This window comes from Fukomys damarensis, unplaced genomic scaffold (assembly GCF_012274545.1).
Source record: "Fukomys damarensis isolate Sample0158 unplaced genomic scaffold, DMR_v1.0_HiC HiC_scaffold_16, whole genome shotgun sequence".
NCBI classification, from domain to species: domain Eukaryota; kingdom Metazoa; phylum Chordata; class Mammalia; order Rodentia; family Bathyergidae; genus Fukomys; species Fukomys damarensis.
The window spans coordinates 83,853,431-83,874,506 of record NW_022900928.1 but is presented as its reverse complement, the minus strand read 5'-3'; the positions used below and the strand labels follow the sequence as shown (position 1 = coordinate 83,874,506).

General features: G+C 45.7%; 1 protein-coding gene across 1 annotated transcript in view; it reads right to left on the bottom strand.

The window, feature by feature from the left end:
- Ptprn2 (protein tyrosine phosphatase receptor type N2) overlaps positions 1-21,076 on the bottom strand; it is a 523,272-nt gene that overhangs the window by 373,022 nt on the left and 129,174 nt on the right. Inside the window, exon 4 of the mRNA XM_033763957.1 lies at positions 6,157-6,259. Coding sequence (XP_033619848.1) covers positions 6,157-6,259 — 103 coding nt within the window. The remainder of the gene's footprint in view (positions 1-6,156; positions 6,260-21,076) is intronic.

Below are 21,076 nucleotides of genomic sequence, written 5' to 3'. Positions count from 1 at the left end.
CAGCCAGTTTGCACTATTTTGGTTTTTTTTAGAATTGCATTTAGATTTTATTAGAGGAACAATGACTAAAAGAAATTCACATTGTAATGGTGATGGTTATAGGTTGTAGTGAATGTTATATTATGACAAAAAGAAATGATTGCCACCGATTCATTATGTACTGTCTTGTGTCTTTGTGTTATAGTGTTTATTACACAGCACGGGAAACCAGTATGGCACTCTGTGCCCCTAAGTCCTGACTACTGCTTAATTTGACAGCTTGTCAGCACCTTCTACACACATGCACTCCTAGGCAGAGAAGTCTGAGGCTGAGACAACAGGTCAGGTGCTTCTGTGGATGTGATGGATAGGGCTCATTGTGTGAATGGAGTGGCAAAGCTGAGGCCACAGCAACCCAGGCACCACCACAATGCAGCCTCCCTTCCCACACCATAGGGCACCTGGAGAGGGGGAGCAGTGCAGTGTGCCCAGGCATGACCACTGTACTGTCCTGTGACTTACACACACTTGATAAATGCATCAGGATTTCAGGTGGATGTAACTGATCACAGAGCCCCAGTTAGGGTAACTGGGGATTCAGGGAGAACATGTGGTTCTCAGGAATGAACCAGGGAAGGTGTATGATATCTGTATGTATTAAAATGGTGACTGTCACTAGCCAGCAAGGAAATGCAAACAAAACCACGATGAGGTACTATCTCACCAAGTAGAATGGTTATTATCAAAAAAGACAGACTACCCAGTGTTCGGTGAAGGTGGGGAGATGGGGGATTCTGTGTAATACTGGTGGGAATGTAAGTGAACACAGTCACCATGGAGAAGTATGGAAGCTTTCCCAAAACAAGAATGATCTACCTTTTGCCAAGCTGTCCCAGTTCTGGGTATACATCCAAAGGAAATCCAATCAGCATAATAGAGGGACACTGGTACACCCATATTTATTGCAGTACTGCTCATAATAGATAAGATATGGAGTCAACATAGGTGCCCATTAACAGAAGAATGAAGAAAAAGAATGTGGTATATGTGGAATATTATTCAGCCACAAAGAAAAATGAAACCTGTCACTTGCATAAAGATGGAACAAGAGAGTATTATATCAAGTGAAATAATCCAGACATGGTAAGACAAGTACTGCATGTTTTCTCTCATATGTAGAAGCTAAAGAAAGTCACCTTGAATGTAGAATAATGATGACTGGGGGTTCAAAAGGAAAGGAGAGAGGGGTCAGATGATGGGCACCAGAATGCAGAGAGAGGAATAAATTCCAGTGCTCCAAAGCAGAAGTGTAATTATAGTTCACAAGGACCTATTTACTACAAGCTTCATGAAGATGCAAAAGAGAGGATCTTGAAGACTCCACACAAAGAAATAATAAGGATGTGGAAATGCTTACTACCCTGATTTGATCAGTGCATGCTGTATATAAGCATTGAAATATCACACATAGCCCCAGTTGATGTGCACAATTAATACATGATAATAAAAATTTCTAAGAGAAGATTTTCCCAAAACCTTCCTATTTGTGTTGAATTATCTTAGTGGATAAACCCACCCTTTTTATTTCTAGTGTCTCTTCAAAGAACATTGTCTCAGGCTTAAACAGGTATATAATTAACCAGGTGATTCAGGTCTTTACTCTCAAATCATGGCTCCAGTTTTCTTGACCGTTTTAATGGATGAAATTTTGTGTTCTATGCTATTGATGTGTAATTTAACTGAACTCAATTTACTTGTCTGGCATTTTGCTTATTTTTCTCACTAATTACTAATCAATGCAGATGGAGCTGGCTCATAAAAATGTGCCTTTAAATTGTCTTATTTGTCTTCCCTGTGCCTCATCCACACACAGGGACTTGTGAGTGACGATGCAATGTGTCACAGTGACAAGTGGGTCCATCACTGCTCTGCACAGCACTGTAGTGATTAATTTGCAGCTGGCTTCTGACCTCTCATCTGGCTTTGAATGGGTCTGTGGAAGTTTCCCCTATAGAAAGGTGGAAGGTTCTTGTACCACGCTCTGTGTACTCTTCCTGCATTGAATGCGCTGGCCTTGAGGTCTCAACCCGTGGCAATGCTGGAACCCAATTTCTCAGAGGAGAAAATCCAAATTAGAAAAATCATGGCAAGGCTGGTTCCCATTGCACCCCTCTATAACCCCTTCAAGCAATTTGTTTCCCATGTGCAGGGCTCACAGCACCCTGATGTTCCCCGTGGAGTCATGGGCCCTCTGGCCATCCCAGGAGCCATTGCACAGGCCAGCTCTCAGTTCTCAACTGCCGCTTCTGTGTCATGTCTACACCTCACAGTGGAACCTGTAGTGCCCATTTGCTGATTCCCAAGCTGCATCTCTTTCCAGCTTTATCATTCAGGGCTCACTCCAGTCAAGGAACATAAGGGAGGCCAGCTTGGGCCAGCTGCTGCTTCTGTTCAGTCAGCCCAGGACAGGCTAGGGGCTCCCAAACCCTTATCTCACTTTTACTGAGGAATGAGTCATCAGCTCCAAGAAAGTTTGGGGTCTTGCTAAGGATTAGCAGCCAAGTATGAAGAAGGCCAACTGTCCAAACCTTATTTGGACAACTATAAGGCTGCTGGATGCAGAATGCTCTGGAAACGTGGGAAATGAAGAAAGCCAGGGATTCTAAATCAGTGCAATCACCCATGCAACAACTCAGGTATCAGCCCATGATTCATGCTGTCCTCCCTTCATTGATTCAGACATGGATCCAGTGTCAGTCTCATGAAGGGTGCATCTGAGGTGCCAGGGCAACATTGCCAGGAGTGGCACTGGGAAAGAGCAAGAGAGGAAGCCAGAAGTCTACCCAGCCCCTTGCTCTCAAGGTAGAACCAAAACATATGGATCATTTTAATTAACAGTGAAACAATTTTAACATAGTGTGAAAACCCAGACATGACAACTACAAATACTTAAATAAGCTTTAAGTACTAGAGGAGACAAAAGCAAGAAAATCATAGTCCCCAAAGTAAAGAAGGAAAGAGAGGATGGGAACCTATGGCTATAGATGCCCCACGTGGCCCCAATCACAGAGGAAAGAGGAACGGAAAGGACAGACACTTACAGGTATAGACACGTCATGGGACCCCAAAGACCAGTTAAGATGCCACTTAGTGCTGTTCACAATGCTGCCCTTCAAACACAGTTAGCAGATCAGGTTAATTGGGCACAGCAAAGAGATAAAATGCAGAAATGGCAATCCTAGAATTAGAACAGTGGAGTCCAGGATGAAGCAGTCAGGCAAGGGAGGCACCATCTTGAAGGGCAGTGGGTGTCTGGAGGATCCAGGATGCACTCACAGGGAGCTGGGCCACAGCAGGAAGCTCAGAGACCAAAGGGTACTGACAATAAGTGGAACCCACAGGAACACTGATTTTGCCTGAGAAATTTCATTACATAAAGTATAAATCAGGACATAATGGATTTGGGGTCATATAATAAATATTTGTATTTCTAAATAACTACATATTACAAGTATATTAAAGTTATAAACTATGCATAAAATTCTATGTTCGGTTAATAGAGGTACAAATATCTTTTTGAATCACCCATTGAAAATTAGTAAAAGTGTGGCATAAGCTAGGATAAAGAGTTAAAGTTGACATTGCTATAAGAAAAGACTTTATGAACAAATCCTCAGTAGCACGGGAACTAGCACAAAGAATCAACAACTCGGATCTCATCTTATTAAAAAGCTTCTGCACTATAAGAGAAACCACCAACAGAGCTAAGAGACAACCTACAATGTGGGAAAAAAATTTTTACTAGCTGTTCCTCAGACAAAGGTCTACTATCAAGAATATACAAAGAACTCAGAAAAATCAGGCCCCACCAAATACAAAGACCCAATTCTAAAATGGACATCTGAAATGAACAGACATTTCTCAGACAAAGCAGTAAAAGCAGCAAGTAAATATATGAAAAAAATGTTCCACATCACTGGTCATTCAAGAGCTACAGATAAAAACAACACTGAGATTCCACCTCGCCCCACAAAGAATGACTGCTATCAAGAAATCAACCAATAACAAATGTTGGTGGGGTTGTGGGGAGAAAAGAAACCTTCTCCATTGTTGGTGGAGTGCAGACAGTGCAACCACTGTGGAAATCAATGTGGAGATGCCTCAAAAAACTAGGATTAGGGGTCCCATTTGACTCAGCTATTCCTTTGCTGGGTATCTTGCCAAAAGAATTAAAAGAATCATACCACAGTGATGTTATGTGTACCCATGTTTATAGCAGCACAGTTCATAATAGCTAAAACTTGGAAACAGCCCAATTGCCCATCAACTGGAGACCAGATAAAGATGTGTGTGTGTGTTTAATGAAATGGAGTACTACTCCACCATAAAGAATGAGAAACTAGAGACATTTATAGCTAAGTGGATGCACATTGAGGACATACTCTTAAGTGAAATTAATAGGACACATATGTGTAAATACCATATAGTCTTGCTGATGTGATAAACTAAAAGTGTAAATAAGGATCAAAATGTATAATTGATATTGTGTAATAGGAAGAAAAGGTCTAAAGTGTAGCAGAAGTGGGATGGTTAGGGGAAAGGTAAGAAGGGAAAAGAAAAAAATAAGAGAAATGGAAAAAATGAAAACAAAGTTTCCGTAAATAGGGGAAAGGTAGACGGGGTAAAGGGAAGCTGGGGGAATGAGGAAAAAAATAAGAATCAAGATACATCATGTAAAGGTACAAGATCCCAATGATAAATATAACTGCATTGTATACCTAAAATGTACCAATAAAATATATTTTTAAAAAGAGTTAAAGTTGAACTTTTGATTAAAGTGCAGTAAAAATTATACACTAACACACAATGGAGCATTAGTCTGCTATAAAGAAGAATAAATTTGAGTCATTTGTATGAAATGGATGCACCTTGAGACCATAATGTTGTGAAGTATACCAGACATACAAGCTTAAATAGTGCATGTTTTCTTTTATATGAGAAACTCAATATGCAAATAAAGTGTGAAATAAAAAAACAGATAATAGGAAAAAAGAGAAAAAAGTCATTGTACTCCTTCATAGACAATGTACAGTATCTCAAAATGTACCTTGGTTTAGTATAATTTTTTATATATTTTTTGGCCTAATAGCCTGGCTGTTAATCCATATATATGATAATTAACTTTATAAGGATTTATAAGACAAATGATGCCACAAACAAGTCACTAGCCTTAAATCCTGATGAAACAAACAGAAAATATGAGATGTGGTTTCATGTTGGCAGTGATGATGTATGGTACGTATGGAAACCATGCACAGGACACCCACCAAGGACATTATATGCATGAGGAGCTATACTCTTAATCTCACTTGCAATGAAAATAAAAGCAAAGCTAATCTACAACAGTCACAGTCAAACCTTAAAAAGTGCCCACACTCCCAGCTGTGAGAGTGCACAGTCCAGAGCCTCTCCTGTGTCCCTTGGCAGACTGGAGACAGGTTCCCTGGAGCCCTGCAGGGGGCCATGTCCCTTACCACATCTGAGAACACCCACAAGCCCTTCCTAACTGTTCCCCAACCCTCCAGCCCCTCAGTCCCTTGCCTCTCCCAGGGCCCAACCCACCCTGGCCTTGCTCGGACTGCAGTTTATTATCCATTTCCATGATTCACCTTCTGCCCAGCTCCTCCCTGAAGGACAGAGAGACCCTGACACTGCCTCACAGTGGTAGGGTGGGGGCATGGGGACATGGGACAGGGTAGAACAATGCATGTGCTCAGCCCAAGCTGTGCTGCTGTAAAGGATGGCAGGATTTCATGAGTCAGTCCTGCTCTTTCTGCTACACTGAACTCCATTTTTTAGTGAGCAACAAGAGTTCCTAGCTCCTGCATTTAAGCAAGGCACTATGGATGCAGGATTCTTCCAAAGGACTCAGAAAACAGGGGTGAGGAGACCCTCAAGCCTGTCTCTTGGTGGCAGCAGTGCAGTGCTGCAGGACCACCATGCTATACCTCGGGCTTGTGTTGAGGGCACAGCACAGCAAGCTCGTCTCTCCCTGAGGACTCCTGAGTCCCTGATGTTCCTGCTCAGAAGACAGTGGGTCCTGGTGCCCTGGAGAACTGAACAGCCTGGTGCTGTGGCTGGGTGGGAGTAGGCAGAATCAGTCACATCCACACATACCTGGCTGGGTTGGAAGTTTCTGTGAGCTGGGGGTGGGTTCTGGGGAGGCCTGCAAGCTCCTGGGCCATGATGCGCTGGGTGTTGTCATCCTGCCACGTGAAACCTGCAAGGAGAGGGGCACAACCAAGTTACCATTCAGAAGTTTGGCCAAATTCTTGCTTCATTCTCACATGCAGGGTGTTTTTCTGCACACTGGTGATGCCACCCACTAACCAAAGTGGCCCCACTGTGGGTCACTGAAGAGATTTCCTCATGGAAAATCTAGCTTCCTTTATCTCAGGACCGAAAAAGACACTCAGTGCTTTGCTACACTGCTTTTAGAAACAGACATCCTGTCTGCTGCTCTCGCTGGCAGCAAGGAACCATAAACCAAACGTGATGTGAGTCAGAAGCGGTTCCATCTAGTGTGGAAGCCAGCAGAGTTTGGTCACAGCAGAGACTCCTCAAACATGAAAGCACACATCTGCCCAGCGTCTTGCTCTCCCCACCCCACACTGCTCTCCAGCATTTGGATGGAAGAAGGGGTACTGCTCCTATGGAGCAATTATCATGGGGCTTAATGTACTGTATCTGGGAGCCAATTACACTATATTTACACTCAAATGTTATGACAAAGAGCTTTAGAACAAGGGTGAAGCAGTTATGAAGGCAAAATCCATGTGATTATGCATTAATTACATGCACTGTGGATCACATGATAATTATGCTCAGAATTACCAAATAACTCCCAAGAATAATTATTATGCAATTTGTACATTTTAGATCTTATGGTAACACTTTCGCACTTAGAACTACCCCATGCAATTATCCATAATTATCTAATCACTAAATATCATGTAATTACAGAGGTATATTTTTATGCCCTGTACAAAAACACATTACCAAAATCTTCAAATCAGGATAGCCCTGTGTGTGTGTGTTCATGCGTGTGTGTGTGTGAGTGTGTGTGTGTGTGTGTGTGTGTGTGTGTGTGTGTGTGATAAGGAAGTCCAGAATACTCGGATGGAATTAAAGGAAATGCTCAGTAGATATAAGTGGCCTTCATGAATGCACCTAAATTTTTTTCAAATGTAAATCTAAATTTTTTAAAGTTTACAGATGGCAAGATTCACACTGCAACCACATTTATGAGTCCCACAGGCCCAGATGTATAATTACTGAGGAGGTGGCCTCAGCCCTCCCTGACCCCAGCTCGTCCTGAGGGGTCCCCTTTGAAGTGTGACACATGGAGAGTCAGTCACTATGGGGGACAGTGTCTCAGCCACTCTGCCATGACTTAGGATTAAATGCACTTCATAATGAGCAAGCCCAGCCCACCCCACTTGTGAAACACATGCTCTCAGGAACATGTGCTCTGTGGCTGCTCCTGTCCTGTCTCAGGAGCATTCTCAGTGGAAAGCACTTTTGCAATTCTAACCAAGTGGCCAGCATTTTGGATTGAAGAAAATAAGCCTACTTTAAGCACATCATTCCCCAATGGTAGCCTTATATTAATATTTATCAGGAAACAGAAAACCAATGGTGTGCAGGGAATTTCCCATGCAAACATTTTCATTTATAAAATTTAGATAACTGAAATTCAATAACATTTTCTACCTGAAGAGCACAAAAGCCCGAGCTGTGTCAATCCTGGGGTCTGAGATAGGGCTCAGTCCTCCTGGACCATAGCTGGCTGGTGGGTGGGCTTTGGAGGGCTGCTGACCCCACAGCCCCAATTGCTGAACTATCCAGGGAGCAGAAGGGAACAAAGATCTGGGGGTCTGCATCCTCATGAACTTCTTCTGAGGCTTTCAGAGGAGATAAAGCCCTGAGTACTGGCTTCTGAAAAGGTGGAAAGACAAGCTTTCAAGGGGAAAAAAATGAGAACCAAGACCTGTCATGTAAAGTTACAAGATCCCAATGATGAATGTAACTGTACTGTATACCTAAAATGTACCAATAAACTCAATGAGAGAAAAAAAAGACAAGCTTTTTCCTATTCCTCTACTAGATACAATTAGACACCCTTGATCTAGGATAAGTGAAAGACTGAGTGGGGAGAGAAAAGAAGATGTAGATGGAGCTTGACCTTGGGAATGGGCTAGGCTTCCCTCTGTCTCACACCTGACCTTGGAGCCAGTGAGGCCAGCAACACAGAACCACCTAGACTGGGCAGACACGAAGCCCAGACCCAACTACCTCTCTCAGTCAGAAGGCCAGGAAGCGGGGCAAAGTCCAACAGTGACAGACACTCCAGAAAGGGCAAAGCCCCACGCAGCAAGGCTGAGAGGCAGCCTAGGCCTCCTCCCTCATGAGAAGTAGTGAAGTGCTAACCATGGCACTAAAGATGGCTGAGTAGGGGGTCAGATCCACCACCATGGTGCCAGGAAGATCCCTTGGGGGCTCAAACCTCCTGCCCCTCCCCTACCCTCACGTATGGACAGAAGTTGGGGGACAGAGCGACTTCTGCCCCCACCTGTGACACAAGTAGCAACCTACCCCCACCTAGCAGAACAGTGCAGAAAAGCCAGGCCAAGCACAAGGTTTAAATGAAATCCGGGCCAGGCCTGGTAGCTTATTCCTGTAATTCCAGCACTCAAGAGGCCAAGGCAGAAGGGAATGAAAGAAAGAGGACTCCAGAGTTTAGAGTTCATAGTGGAGACTGTCCTTGCCACAGGACTTCTCAAAGTAGGATAACCTCCATTCTAAAGAATTTGCTTTTGTTCTTTTTGACCTTTTTAAAGGACTAATGCAGATTTTAAAAAGAAAAAGATGAAAGATTGATGCATGTAACCCTGAACATCACGAGTAGGTGAGTCATGATAACAAGACAAAGAACAACAGACTAGCAGTGATGCTGCCAAAAGTGTGTTCTCCCAAGAAGGTGGGAAACATTTCAAGATGCAAGAAGAGGAGCGAAGCCTCAGGGAGAGCCAGTGTGGTCATGGGGTGGTGGGGTAGTAGCAGAAGCCTTTGGTGGGCACAGGATGATTCAGGAGGTGAAATAAGCCAACTTTCAGTTTAATTAGCTTGGTGCCCTGGTAGTTCTGCTCAGGACACCTGGCCAGCTGGTAAGCCTGAAGAAAGATGCCACCATCAGACACTGGTGAGGACAAGAGCAGGCCGTGGGCACATGCTGAGCTCTGAGATGTGTCTGGCCTAGTGAGTTACCAAGTTGGACAGTGTGTCAACCTGGGACAGAGATTCCCATGTATTTGGGGAGGCTGCAAAGGGCGGGGCAGAGAAGGGAAGGAAGGCACCTCAAACTCTCAGTGTCTCCAAGAGGATCTGTCCCTCCCATGATGCTGGTAGGGCATCCTCTCCTGAGCACCAGACATCCCTGTGGACACATCACAGAGACCTCAAAGAGGGGACACTGTGACCTATACTTCCAGATGAGAAAATGAGGCATGGAGACAGCACACAGAAGGGTTGAGCATGTTGTGTAATAGACATTCCAGGATCTGGCAGCGGGTAGGGATGGGGCTCAGTGGACTGTGTATATTCTCAACTGCATGTTCACGGGGTACAAAAGGCAGGAGAAAGGACAGTTATGGTCATTAGTGAATGATAAAACTTTAAGAAAATTACAACTTTTTACTTCCAATGGTGAAGACTAGAGATTTCCTTGAAAATAGAAAGTGAATGAGTCATTAACGTGCTTTGGAGATGGACACCTGAAGCAAGGGCCACACTCAGATGCTACAAGTGGGAATAAGGTGAGATGTGCAAGGGGGCTCCTGGCTCTCCTGACGCACATGGTCTGCAAGTGAGGAGCCAGAATGTGCCACTCTTCTCTCCAGCAGATGCTCTTGCTCCTGGGCTCCACACAGGGACCACTGCCACCTTTCTGTGAGCTCTCTTGAAGACACAAATCAAGCCACCAACTCCCTGACCATGGGCAGCTGAGCTGTAGTTCAGGAGGGAGCGGCTAGACCAGCCCCATGGGGTGGATCCCCAGGTGCAGCAAGTGCTTCCAAAAGGAACCTGGTAGGAGCCGGGCTCTTTTGCTCCAGATACCCCAGAGAGGGAAATTTATTGGAACATGAATTTTAAAACATTAACAATGAATTCAAATTTTTCAAAACACTGTTTAAGACTGAATGAACGAAACAAACGTGAACACACTACACAGCCACAAATATGCATATACAATGTGCATACACCCCCCCCACACACAGAACATGTGCATATATAACCACACACACCAGCACAGAAAGAACAAAAGAAAGAGCCTTAAAGAGAAAAGCAAAAGTTCCAAAAAGAGAAGTTTATTTTTTATATTAAATCTTAAATCAAATTCTTCTGGGGGGTTTTTTTTTTGCCCTTTTGTGTTTTTTTTTTTAATAATGCAAAATATGTTTGATTTCTGAGCTACAGTCTTGGTATTTTCTTTCAAATTGACATCAACTGATGTTTAGCACTATATCATTTTCAACCAGCTATAAATTTGCCTTGATAACTATGTTTACATAAAAGACAATTTCAGTAGCTTTCCTAGCTGTAGGGAAAACGCCAACAATTCATTTATTCTTAAAGTGCTTGTGGAAAATTTTTCTCAAAGGAAAAAAAAAGTCAAAATCATTGACAGCAAATTTAAAAGTGCAGAGATTAAAGCTCTTTTGAAATCATGGTGGAAATGGTATGAAAATAGAGCACGGGTGACAGTTCTCTATCTATGCCTAAACCCGAACCCTAAGACAGAAAGAGAAGCAGAGTGTGCAGAGCCTGGTGGTAGTTCGCAGCCTCCATGAATAAAGTAGAAAAATGGAAATAATGTACTTATCTTTGAGAGTACAGGAATGACAGCACATAGAGGCAAAAAAGAAACTAAATATTCTTTGTGGGTCCCTGGACACAAGCCCTGGGTCTCTTGTACACCAGTAACTGGACTGAAGAAATTATAGCCTTTCTCCCAATATAAATACACTCCCTCGAGGCTCCAACCTGTCCACAGAGGCCAAGCATCCATACCCCCTGGGTGCAGCTATCAGTAAGTAAAGTGAGTGTGTGAACAAAGAAAAACTCAAAAACCAGAACTATGACCAAAGCCTCCATTTCCTTGAAATACATTAGCAGGACCTGAGGACCATGTGCACAAAATGAACTCCAATGACAGGTGAGCACGCGTCTGCTAGGCTCTGGACAGGTCACAGCACAGCTCTTCTCCCTGCTCACCATACTGCACACTCTCATCTCCCTGAAAATCAAAGGTCAGTGGAAAGAGAAGGTCTCTCTGTCATCCGCTGAGTGTTGGCCTCTCAGTTGCCATGGTGACTCGAGGTAATCCCCAGCTGCTGTGGAGGGGGGGATTCAGCTAGCAGAGCACCCGTGGCCTGACAGGTTTTCATTGTCACCTCTATCGCAGGAAATCAGAGCAATAACAGCAGCTCATACCACACTACTCTGGCAAACCTCTTGGTGCCAATTACTTGGAGGAAAAACAAAATCATCCCTGTGCCTCTGGGTGGAAAGTGGTGTCATTGTTCAAATGGTTCAGACAAAGCCACAGGCCCAGTGTGTATGGGGGGGGGACTGGTTTCTGTGCAGAGCACATTGCTACTAAATTATTTGTATGTCATTGGACAGTGTGTACTCCAGAGGGACCTGTGGCCTGAGCCCCATCTCTCTATTCTAAGCTTCATTTCTGCCCTGTGAAAACCACAGACAAACCAAAGACATGTTTCACCAAAGGGCTGGGCTTGCCAGGCACCCCTACTCATGTGTCACAGGTGCTTGGCTCTTAGGGTAGCCTGGAATGAGACAGATTCTATGTGACAGTCACAGGTGTAGTAGGGACCAAAGAGGAGCTGGATCTGGACAGCTGGCTAAATTGAGTGTTGAGTGGTTACACAGTACACAAATTCACCATACATTACAGCATGGTACAAAACCAGGACCTCAACCCATCTACTCCAAATCAAATCACCCAGGGTATAAACAACCCCTGGGTATTCAAATGGGCAAGATGGAGTAGCATGCTAGGGAAATGACCCCACATCACAAAACAGATGCATTTTATTGGAGAGATCTGACTGTTCTTTCCTAACCCTTAGGCTAGATAAAAGTCAATGTGATCCCAAATTCCTTATCTCCCTCTCATGAAACCAGGAACTGAAGACAACATGGAAGAGATGTGATCTCATAGACCAGACTTAGTTGTGCAGGCCAAACTAAACTAGAAGTGTATGATCAGTTTTTTAACTGAGTGCTTTAAGCCCTAACACTTGGTGAATTTAAAATAATACCTGAGGCTTTTCTTATAGTAAGTGGGCCTCTCCAGGGCAACTAGACCCAGGAAAGCTGCATGGACTGAACAGGACCCCGGGCCTGGATTTGTCTTTCATTTGTTTTAGTGTTTGTTCCTTTCACAGGGTAGCAAAGCTGCAATGCTCGTCTCAGATGGCATGCTTCCGAAGAGAGTGAAGGAATACACCAAATGAACACCTTTCCGGTGATTGAACCTAACTTCATCGGTGGATTAACCCAATGATGAGGTTATAATTTGATGCCATCATGGGAAGTCATGGAAACATGAGGTGGGAGCCTATTTCAAGAGTAGGCCTGTGCCGTGTGACAGTGGGGATGACTGCGGTTTCCGGCCTTCCTCTCTGGTTCTTTCCACCTTTCTCTGCTTCCCGGCAGCCATGCCCTTCTGCCATGATACCTCTACCTGGGCACAGATTTAACAGCAATGGAGCCAGCTGACCATGGATGGAAACCTCTGAAACTGTGAGCCAAAATAAACCTTTTCTCCTCAAGTTGCTTTTTTGATGTATTTTGTTACATGACAGCAGACTAACATAGAACTAAAAACTATGGGAAAATATTTGAGGCATACGCCAATCTGAGGAAAGTGGAGACACCCTTGAAGACACCCCCTCCTCAGCAGCCACCCTTAGGACTATGCTCTGTGAGAGGCTTGTGTCCCCTGATGCTCAGTGTCCATGGGGAAACACTCTCAATGGGAATTTTTACTTCTTCTTACGACTCAGACAAGCTGTGATTTTTCCCTAAAAGCACAACTAATTGTAGCTTCTCTCAGCAAAGATATTGAGACACATCTGCCCCTGCTTACAAGCACTCCAGAAGAAGCCTACACCAGGAGACAAGGCCTGTTATGGAGCCTTCCAGGGCCACACTAGTGCACCCAAGGAGGCCAAGGCCTCAGCATGAGACTGTCACCTGGGTCACAGAGGTGGGACTTGCCTTCCCTAACCAAGAGGAAAAGCTTCAAGGGCCTCTAGGGATTCTCACCACTAGAGAGTCAACTGAGCCACTCGGAGATGTTCTTCAGCATGGTAGCTTCAGAATAAAGGCATCGTGACCTGGGGACTAGGCAGGGACAGTGTGCAATCATGTAGTTTTGATGGAGTGAGGTGTTCTGATCTTCTCTTCCATTTCAAGATGTCTCTGGCAAGTTTCACACCAACTCCAGTGTCCCAGCTGTGATGCCACTTGGACACCATTCTCACCAGGGCTGTGTTGAGCTGTCAGCTCTCAATGTGCTACTATCAGGGACTCTGGGGCCTCCCTAAGAGGAGCCAGCTCCTCACTAAGAGGTTTGGCTTCTCCTCCATTGTGGTTTCGGGGCTCAGTTTGGCCAATGTGCCCATCAGGGTTCCATGGGCCTGACTGGCTCCGTTTGTGTCTCTAGTCTAAGAACACTCATGCCACTCCCATTTTTTCATTACTTCCCTCTGTGCAGTTCTAGGCCATGTCCAGCACCTGAGGCCCCCAAAACTTGACACTCTCAGAAACACCCAGATTTGGACTGTGTCTTCAGATTGAAAATCCCACCAGGAAGTGACTTGCTAGTACCTCCAATACATGCTCCATTTTCTTGGTGGGTTTGATTTGTGGCACTGCAATCCAAACCCTGAAGGTGCCAATAGGGTTTCATATCATCTGAGGGACATTGTCTGCCCCTGAGAGTCTTTGATTTAGAGAGGAAGCCTGTATCCAGGACATCTACAAGAAGATTTCTGTGGGAGGCATCATTGATGAGGATACTTCAGTGGCCCCTGTCCACCCACCTAATGGAAGAGCTGTGACTAAGCTCCACCCCTGCTGAGGCCTGACCTCTTGGGATGCAGAGTCTCACAGCCCCCCTTTGGGAGGGGATGTGACAACAGGAACCAGCATCTGCATTGCTGATGGGCCAAGACTGCTCAGTTGAAAGGGTCTTTCCCTGACCTTTCCTGCATACCATGTGTGACACTGTACCTGGCAAAGACATCATTTTAAAGCCCAATCTTTGGGCTTTTGGGCACAATCTGCAGAGATCCACTCCACCTGACTCCTCACCCCGTATCTGGTCCTCTTGACCTGGTGCCACCTCCAATGTTAACTTTGCTCCCCACTGACCCCTCTGCTCTGCACAGTTCCAGTCTTGGCTGTCCTTCCTTAAGAACAGGACAGTCTAGAAACACTAGAAGACAGAAGCATGGGGGAGTCGTGGACAACTTTGCTGTGCTGATGGCATGGGTGGGGGCAGGGGTGTCCGTGGAGTCCCTGGAGCCCCTGGAGGGCAGCATAATGGACGCACAGCATTGTCACAGTGAGCAAGATCCCTAAGGTGTGTGGGTTCCACACATGGTAAGTGGAGGGGACAGCCACACTATGTCAAGTGAGAGGCTGGTTTTGTCCTCAGCACCCTGCAGCAGCATGGTGGGGTGGTTTGCTCAGAAACAAGAGGAGTGCATCTCATGAGGGTACAACAGCAAGAAGATCTCAATCCCCCATGTTTGTGGGCTCGAGGGCAGTGGGAACTCATCTGTCACTGGGTGCTGCCATGAGCATACTCCTGGAAGCAGGAGTGGTGGCATTGCTCCAGCCAACCTTTGGGCTTCCAGCCAGCACTTCCAACCAGCAGGGCTCTGGCCATCAGGGGGAAGTGGCTTTAGAAGTCCTTTGGAACACAAATCCAGATAATACTCTTTCTTCTTTTTTAATTGAGTTTATTGGTACACTTTAGGTGTACAATGCAGTTACATTCATTACTGGAATCTTGCACCTTTACATGACAGGTCTTGGTTCTCATTTTTCCCCTTGTCCCTGCCCTCCCTTCACCCGCTCCTCCCCTCCCCATTTACAAACACTTTATTTCCATTTTTTCATGTTCTCATTTTTTTCTTTTCCCTTGTTCCCTTTCCCCTACCCTTCCCACTTTCCCTACACGTTTAACCCTCTTCTTCCTATTTCATAGTCAATTATCTCATTAGGACCTTATGTACTATTATAGTTTTTCACACCAGAGAAACTATTTGGTATTTACGCATGTGTGACTTATTTATTTCACTTAGGAGTATATCCTCAATATGTATCCATTTTCCTATGAATGAATCTAATTTCTCATTCTTTATGGCTGAGTAGTATTCCATTTTATTAAAAAAACAAAACAAAACATATCTTCTTTATCCAGTTTCCAACTGAGGGGCAAATGGGCTGTTTCCAAGTTTTAGCTATTACAAACTATGCCACTATAAACATAGGTGCACATATATCAGTGTGATATGATTCTTTTAATTCTTTTGGAAAGATACCCAGCAGAGGGATGGCTGGGTCAAATAGAACCTCTAGTCCCAGCTCTTTGAGGTATCTCTAGATGTACTCAGCTACGTCATCTTTGACAAAGGAGCTGACCATCCCCACTGGAGAAAAGATAGCCTCTTTAATAAATGGTCTTGGAAAAACTGGATCTCAACCTGCCAAAGATTAAAACTAGACCCTTATCTTTCACCATGCACTAAAGTAAAATCCAAATGGATTAAAGATCTAAATATTAAAACAGAAACACTAAACTTGCTGGAAGATAAGTTAGGCAGAACTCTTGAAGACATTGACATAGGAAAAGACTTTATGAACAAATCCTCAGTAGCATGGGAACTAGCAGAAAGAATCAACAACTGGGATCTCTTATTAAAAAGCTTCTGCACTGCAAAAGAAACTATCAACAGAACTAAGAGACAACTTACAATGTGGGAAAAAATTTTTACCAGCTGCTCCTTAGACAAAGGACTTTATCTAGAATATATAAAGAACTAAAAAAAAATCAGACCCCCTAAATATAAAGACTCAATTCAAAAATGGGCATCTGAAATGAACAGACATTTCTCAGACAAAGCAGTAAAAGCAGCAAGTAAGTACATGAAAAAATGTTCCATATCACTGGTCATTTGAGAGATGCAGATGAAAACAATACTGAGATTCCACCTCACCCCACAAAGAATGGCTGCTATCAAGAAATCAACCAATAACAAATTTTGGTGGGGTTGTGGGGAGAAAGGAATCTTCCTCCATTGTTAGTGGGAGTGCAGACTGGTGCAACCACTATAGAAATCAATATGCAGATAATGTTCTTTCTGAGCTGTGACCTTGATTAAGCTCTGGAAAATCTAAAGTGGAGAAGAAAGAGTCCTTTTCTTTCACTAGGACTGTGAACATCTCTAAGGAGAGAATAATCTTTTAGGTATAAACCAAAGAAGGAAATGATTTGAAGCTGGATTTCAATGGCACAGACCTTCCACACCAAGGACGCATTTGCTCAACAGGCCAATAAACAACAATTTTATTTCTTGAAATGTTTTCCACTCTAAGACTTCTTCTAGGAAGTACTTCAGGGACCCATATCTTGGTCAATCCTTGCCCTTTCCTAGTTGCCCAGAAATGCCCACTGTGACTGTGACCTTGACCCTAGGTCACTCCCTCTCAGCCATTTACTGTGGCCTCTATCCCTGGAGGCCATGAGCCTGGTCTCCACCCACCTGCTGGCACCTGGAGGCTCCTGTATCCTCCACTCTTGGTATGCCCAGCCCGGAGGAGGAGAACATCAAATGACTGCCCTCAGCACAGTTTAGCAGGCCCTTTCCTGACATTTACAAACCATGGAGAACTGAAGCCACAGATGTGTCTGGACACTTCCTGGAGACCCTGAAGTCTGTTTGGATAAAGCTGATGATAAGATGGGGTTAGATCTCAATGCTTGTGTGCTCCAACACCCAAAACTGTGGCTTCTTACCCAGCAGACATTCAGATGTTCACAGGAAGGCTAAAGTCCTTGCACACATCACCCACTCGCGTGCAAATGGTGAGTAGATTAGAGGTTGCTGCTCAGGCATTGAGAGGATAGGCCAGCCTGGACAACTACTTGCCCTACACAGAAGGTGGCACTGGAAGACATGGCTCCACCCTACTGAATCCTGAGAAGAAAAGTGACCCAAGAAATCTACAGACCTACAAGCAGGTCACCCACATGCACAGGGACAGCAGCATCTCCCTTGTGCCTAGGAGGGGTGTCCCCAGGAGAGACTGGCCATCAGAAAAAAGGGAGGCCCTTGGTCTGTAGGCAATGGACAGACTGCACACCTTTAGAAGATTAGTCAGGGACAGGGATGTGGATATCTATCCCTGTGACCTGTGGTCTACCCTGGACTGGTTGAAATCTTTGAATTCAAGATTGATCCACCACCGAGGCAGTAGACGAGGGAGACCTTGCCACAGGCAGCTCAGTAGGCAGGTGGGGAGCAGACTGGGCTAGCAGAAACGTAGACAGGCCAGAAAATGCAAAGGAAGACCAGCAGACATGCAGACGTACAGGCAGTGGATGCATGGATGGGCCAGCAGGCCAGTGAACACACAGAAAAGCTAGTGGGCATGGGGACAGGCCAGCAGGCAACAGGAAAAGGCCAAGTGAGCGGGCACCACAGGCCAGACTGAACGTGCATATGGCAAGGAAGCATATGGAAGGACTTGAGGTGATGGCTTCACTAGAAAATAACTGCATCTGGGACTTGAGACTGCTCCCTTTCCTGGCCTCCCCATCCTTGTGGTCCCTGGGTGGATTCCAGACCCCAAGTGACAGACTCAGCCCACCGACAGGGATAGGTAGAGGCAATTCACAGGGACTTAGGGCAGCAGCTCCCTGTGAACTGTGACCTCTCCCAGATGATCCAGTCCCTCTGCCTCCCACTGATGGGAAGGACACAGACAGACCCCAGCTGCTCCAGTTTGGAACTCCATCAGCCTGTGCTGAGCCAGGACACAGAGGTCTGCTCTCCCAGGTTTTCCTTTAAAATCTCAGTTTTCTTTAAACTCTGCACACCAAGCAACTGGTTTAGAGTGCCTGAGTTCCAGTCGGATTTTAAACCCACAGAGCCACCTGTGACTGACTGGTAGCCACTGGACTCCTAAGCAAGTCCTATGCTCTGCTTATCTATAAAAAGGTCTGGACTAAGGAGCAACCTGGCACCCCTTTTCCTAGGTTACTGGGATCCTTTTTTCTTCTTTTATTTTCAATAAACACTTCCCCTTTAACCTCCTTTTTGTCAGTGATTTTATTCTTTGACTACCTATGGCAATGAGCTTGGTGTATATGATGGTAGCTATTCTAAAGGAATAAGGGCCCATCCCCTCTGACCTTGCCTACCCTCACACAGGGTAGCTTCTGTGGCTGTGTTGCTGGTGTCATTGTGGGTTCACCGGGCTGTTCCTGGAGAAGGCTCAGCTGAGGAAGGCATGGAGAGGAAAAGCCAGGAAGAGCCCATGTGGACTCAGGCTGAGTCTGAGGACAGTGTCCATCCTGAGGTGCTGCTTGGCAAAAGGAAACCACAGGCTATTGGCTGGAAGGAGGTCCTGCTTTGGGGAACAAGGGAGCCAAGGGGGCTGAGAGGCTCTGCAGAGTGGCCTCGGTGGACACAGCTGTGAGGCCACAAGCAATCAGAGGCAGTGAAAGCGCTGTTCCTTCAGAAGATTGAGCTCTCCGTCTGCTTAATAGCTCAGAGGGCATTGTCTGACACCATTAAAGGACTCCGTTCAAATATGCCAGATTAAAAAGTCTTCATTCATAGACCATACAAAAGGGAAAATAAGCCCCATTGTTCTGAAGAGTGGTGGCTTGATTTAAATGTCGCTGCTGATCAGGTGCTGGGCAGTGCTGGGACCTGCCCTGCACACTGGCAGGACTGCCCCACCCATGCCCCCACCTGTCTCTGCATGCAGGAGGGATATTTGCCATGTCTTTGCTGCTAAAGGGCAAAGGATCTGGGGAGGGAAAGCCTGACTCCTTCCCCTGTGATGATCCTTACATGTCTCACTGCCACATCTACATGCTTCTGCCCACCATGCAGGAAGCTTTTTAACCCAAGAGGTGCAGAAAGGCCCAAATAGTGAGGGGAGCAGAACCTGTCCCCAGCCTGACAGAGAGCACCTGAGTGAGTCCAAGGGATGGGACAGTGCTACTGTAATCAGCACATCCCTCGTAGGACAGCTGAGGCTCAGAGGGATACAATAGAGAGGTGCTCCCTTCACTGAGCTGTTATCCCTGGTGTGGGTGGGAACATAGTCAGCCTCAGCCTGGATCATGCAGGACTCTGTTGTGGGGCTTAGGATGCAGTCTGTCTCCCAGAAAGAGAGGCCCTGGGCCAAGGGGCTGCTCCTACAGAACGGACCCCACACTGTCCTCAGTCCCTGGAGATGGGACACTCCAAATCCTGGGACCCTCACCCTTTAATCTCTTCTCCTTCCAGCATGTAAGCAGAGACTACTTTAAAACATCTAAACAGCAACACAGGTCCATTTCTTGGTGTCAAGGGAGCAATGAGGTCCAGCAACTGCACAGCCAGTAGCCTTTTCCATTACTGTCCCTGTCTTGAGGACATCAGGATCTGTGCAGAATGTAGAAACACCATGTCTGCTCCCTACCCCTGCACACACAGAGTCAGGCACTGACTCTTCCCAGTCTAGAGGCTGCAGAGCATGTGGGGCTGGCCCAGCCCGTCTGACCCAGGAATATGAGGGCCACAGTCATGGTAGAAGGGACACAGTCTCTCCAGGCCAGGACAGTGTCTCCACAGCAATCTCAGCTCATTTGGCCAATAGCTAACTGAAGACTTTCAATGGATCTGTGGCATGATTTGAGTGTTAGGTCACTACTGCAGACTCAGCTGAGCATACAGCATTCATGTAATGCTGTCCTAGAAGGCAGTGGCTTGTGTGAGAACTGCAGCCTCCATGGGCCTGCCCCACACATTCAGCTGTACCTTCAAGAAGGGCCCAGTGGCCGCTGTTTAATGCATCTGTTGAGTTGAGGGACACAGCATCACCATCACTGTCCCTAGGCATCCCATCTTCATTAGCTGAACTCACCAAAGGGGCCTCCTCCTGCAGGGTCTCCCCGGGAAGAGGACACACAGCCCCCATCCCAGGGGGCATTACAGCAAGTGCTAAACATGAACCAGTAAAGGGCTTCAGTCCAAGCCAGCACCAATCTTGCTCCAGTAAGAACCTATAAGAATTCCTTCTTGCTGGATGCTACAGGAAAAAATAACTCTGAGGAGAGAGAAGTTTACCCCAAGTGCATGGCCATGATGACTGTACACATTTGTCTAGTATCTCAATGCAGTAGTCAGTTCTGAGCCACAAGGAAACCCCAGATGTCAGAATGTATGGATGCTAAATGCTTTTCATACCAATATACTGCACTGGGCACTGTAATTAATAGAACATCCAGAAATAAACAAACTCACATTGATGAAGTAGGGCCAGTGGCAACTTGTGATATGGTGAACAATGATGCCAACTACAAAGAAAAACCAATACACAACTGCACGGGTGCGGCATAGTGCCTCAGGTCCTGCCCAAAGCCATAAGCATCTCGGCAAGGACCGTGGCATGGTGCCCTAGGTCCTACCCAAACCATGGACATCTCTGCAGAGAGCCTGGCATGGTGTCTCAGGTCCTGTCTAAGCCATGAACATCTTAAAAGGGAGTTTGGCATGGTGCCCCCAGGTCCTGGCCAAAACCACGGACATCTAGACAGGGAGCCTTATATGGGTCCCCAGGTCCTGCCCAAGCCAGGGACATCTTAACAAGTAACTTGGTACAATGCCCAGGTCCTACCCAAAGCTGTGAGCAGCTCAGCAGGGAATCTGGCATGGTTCCC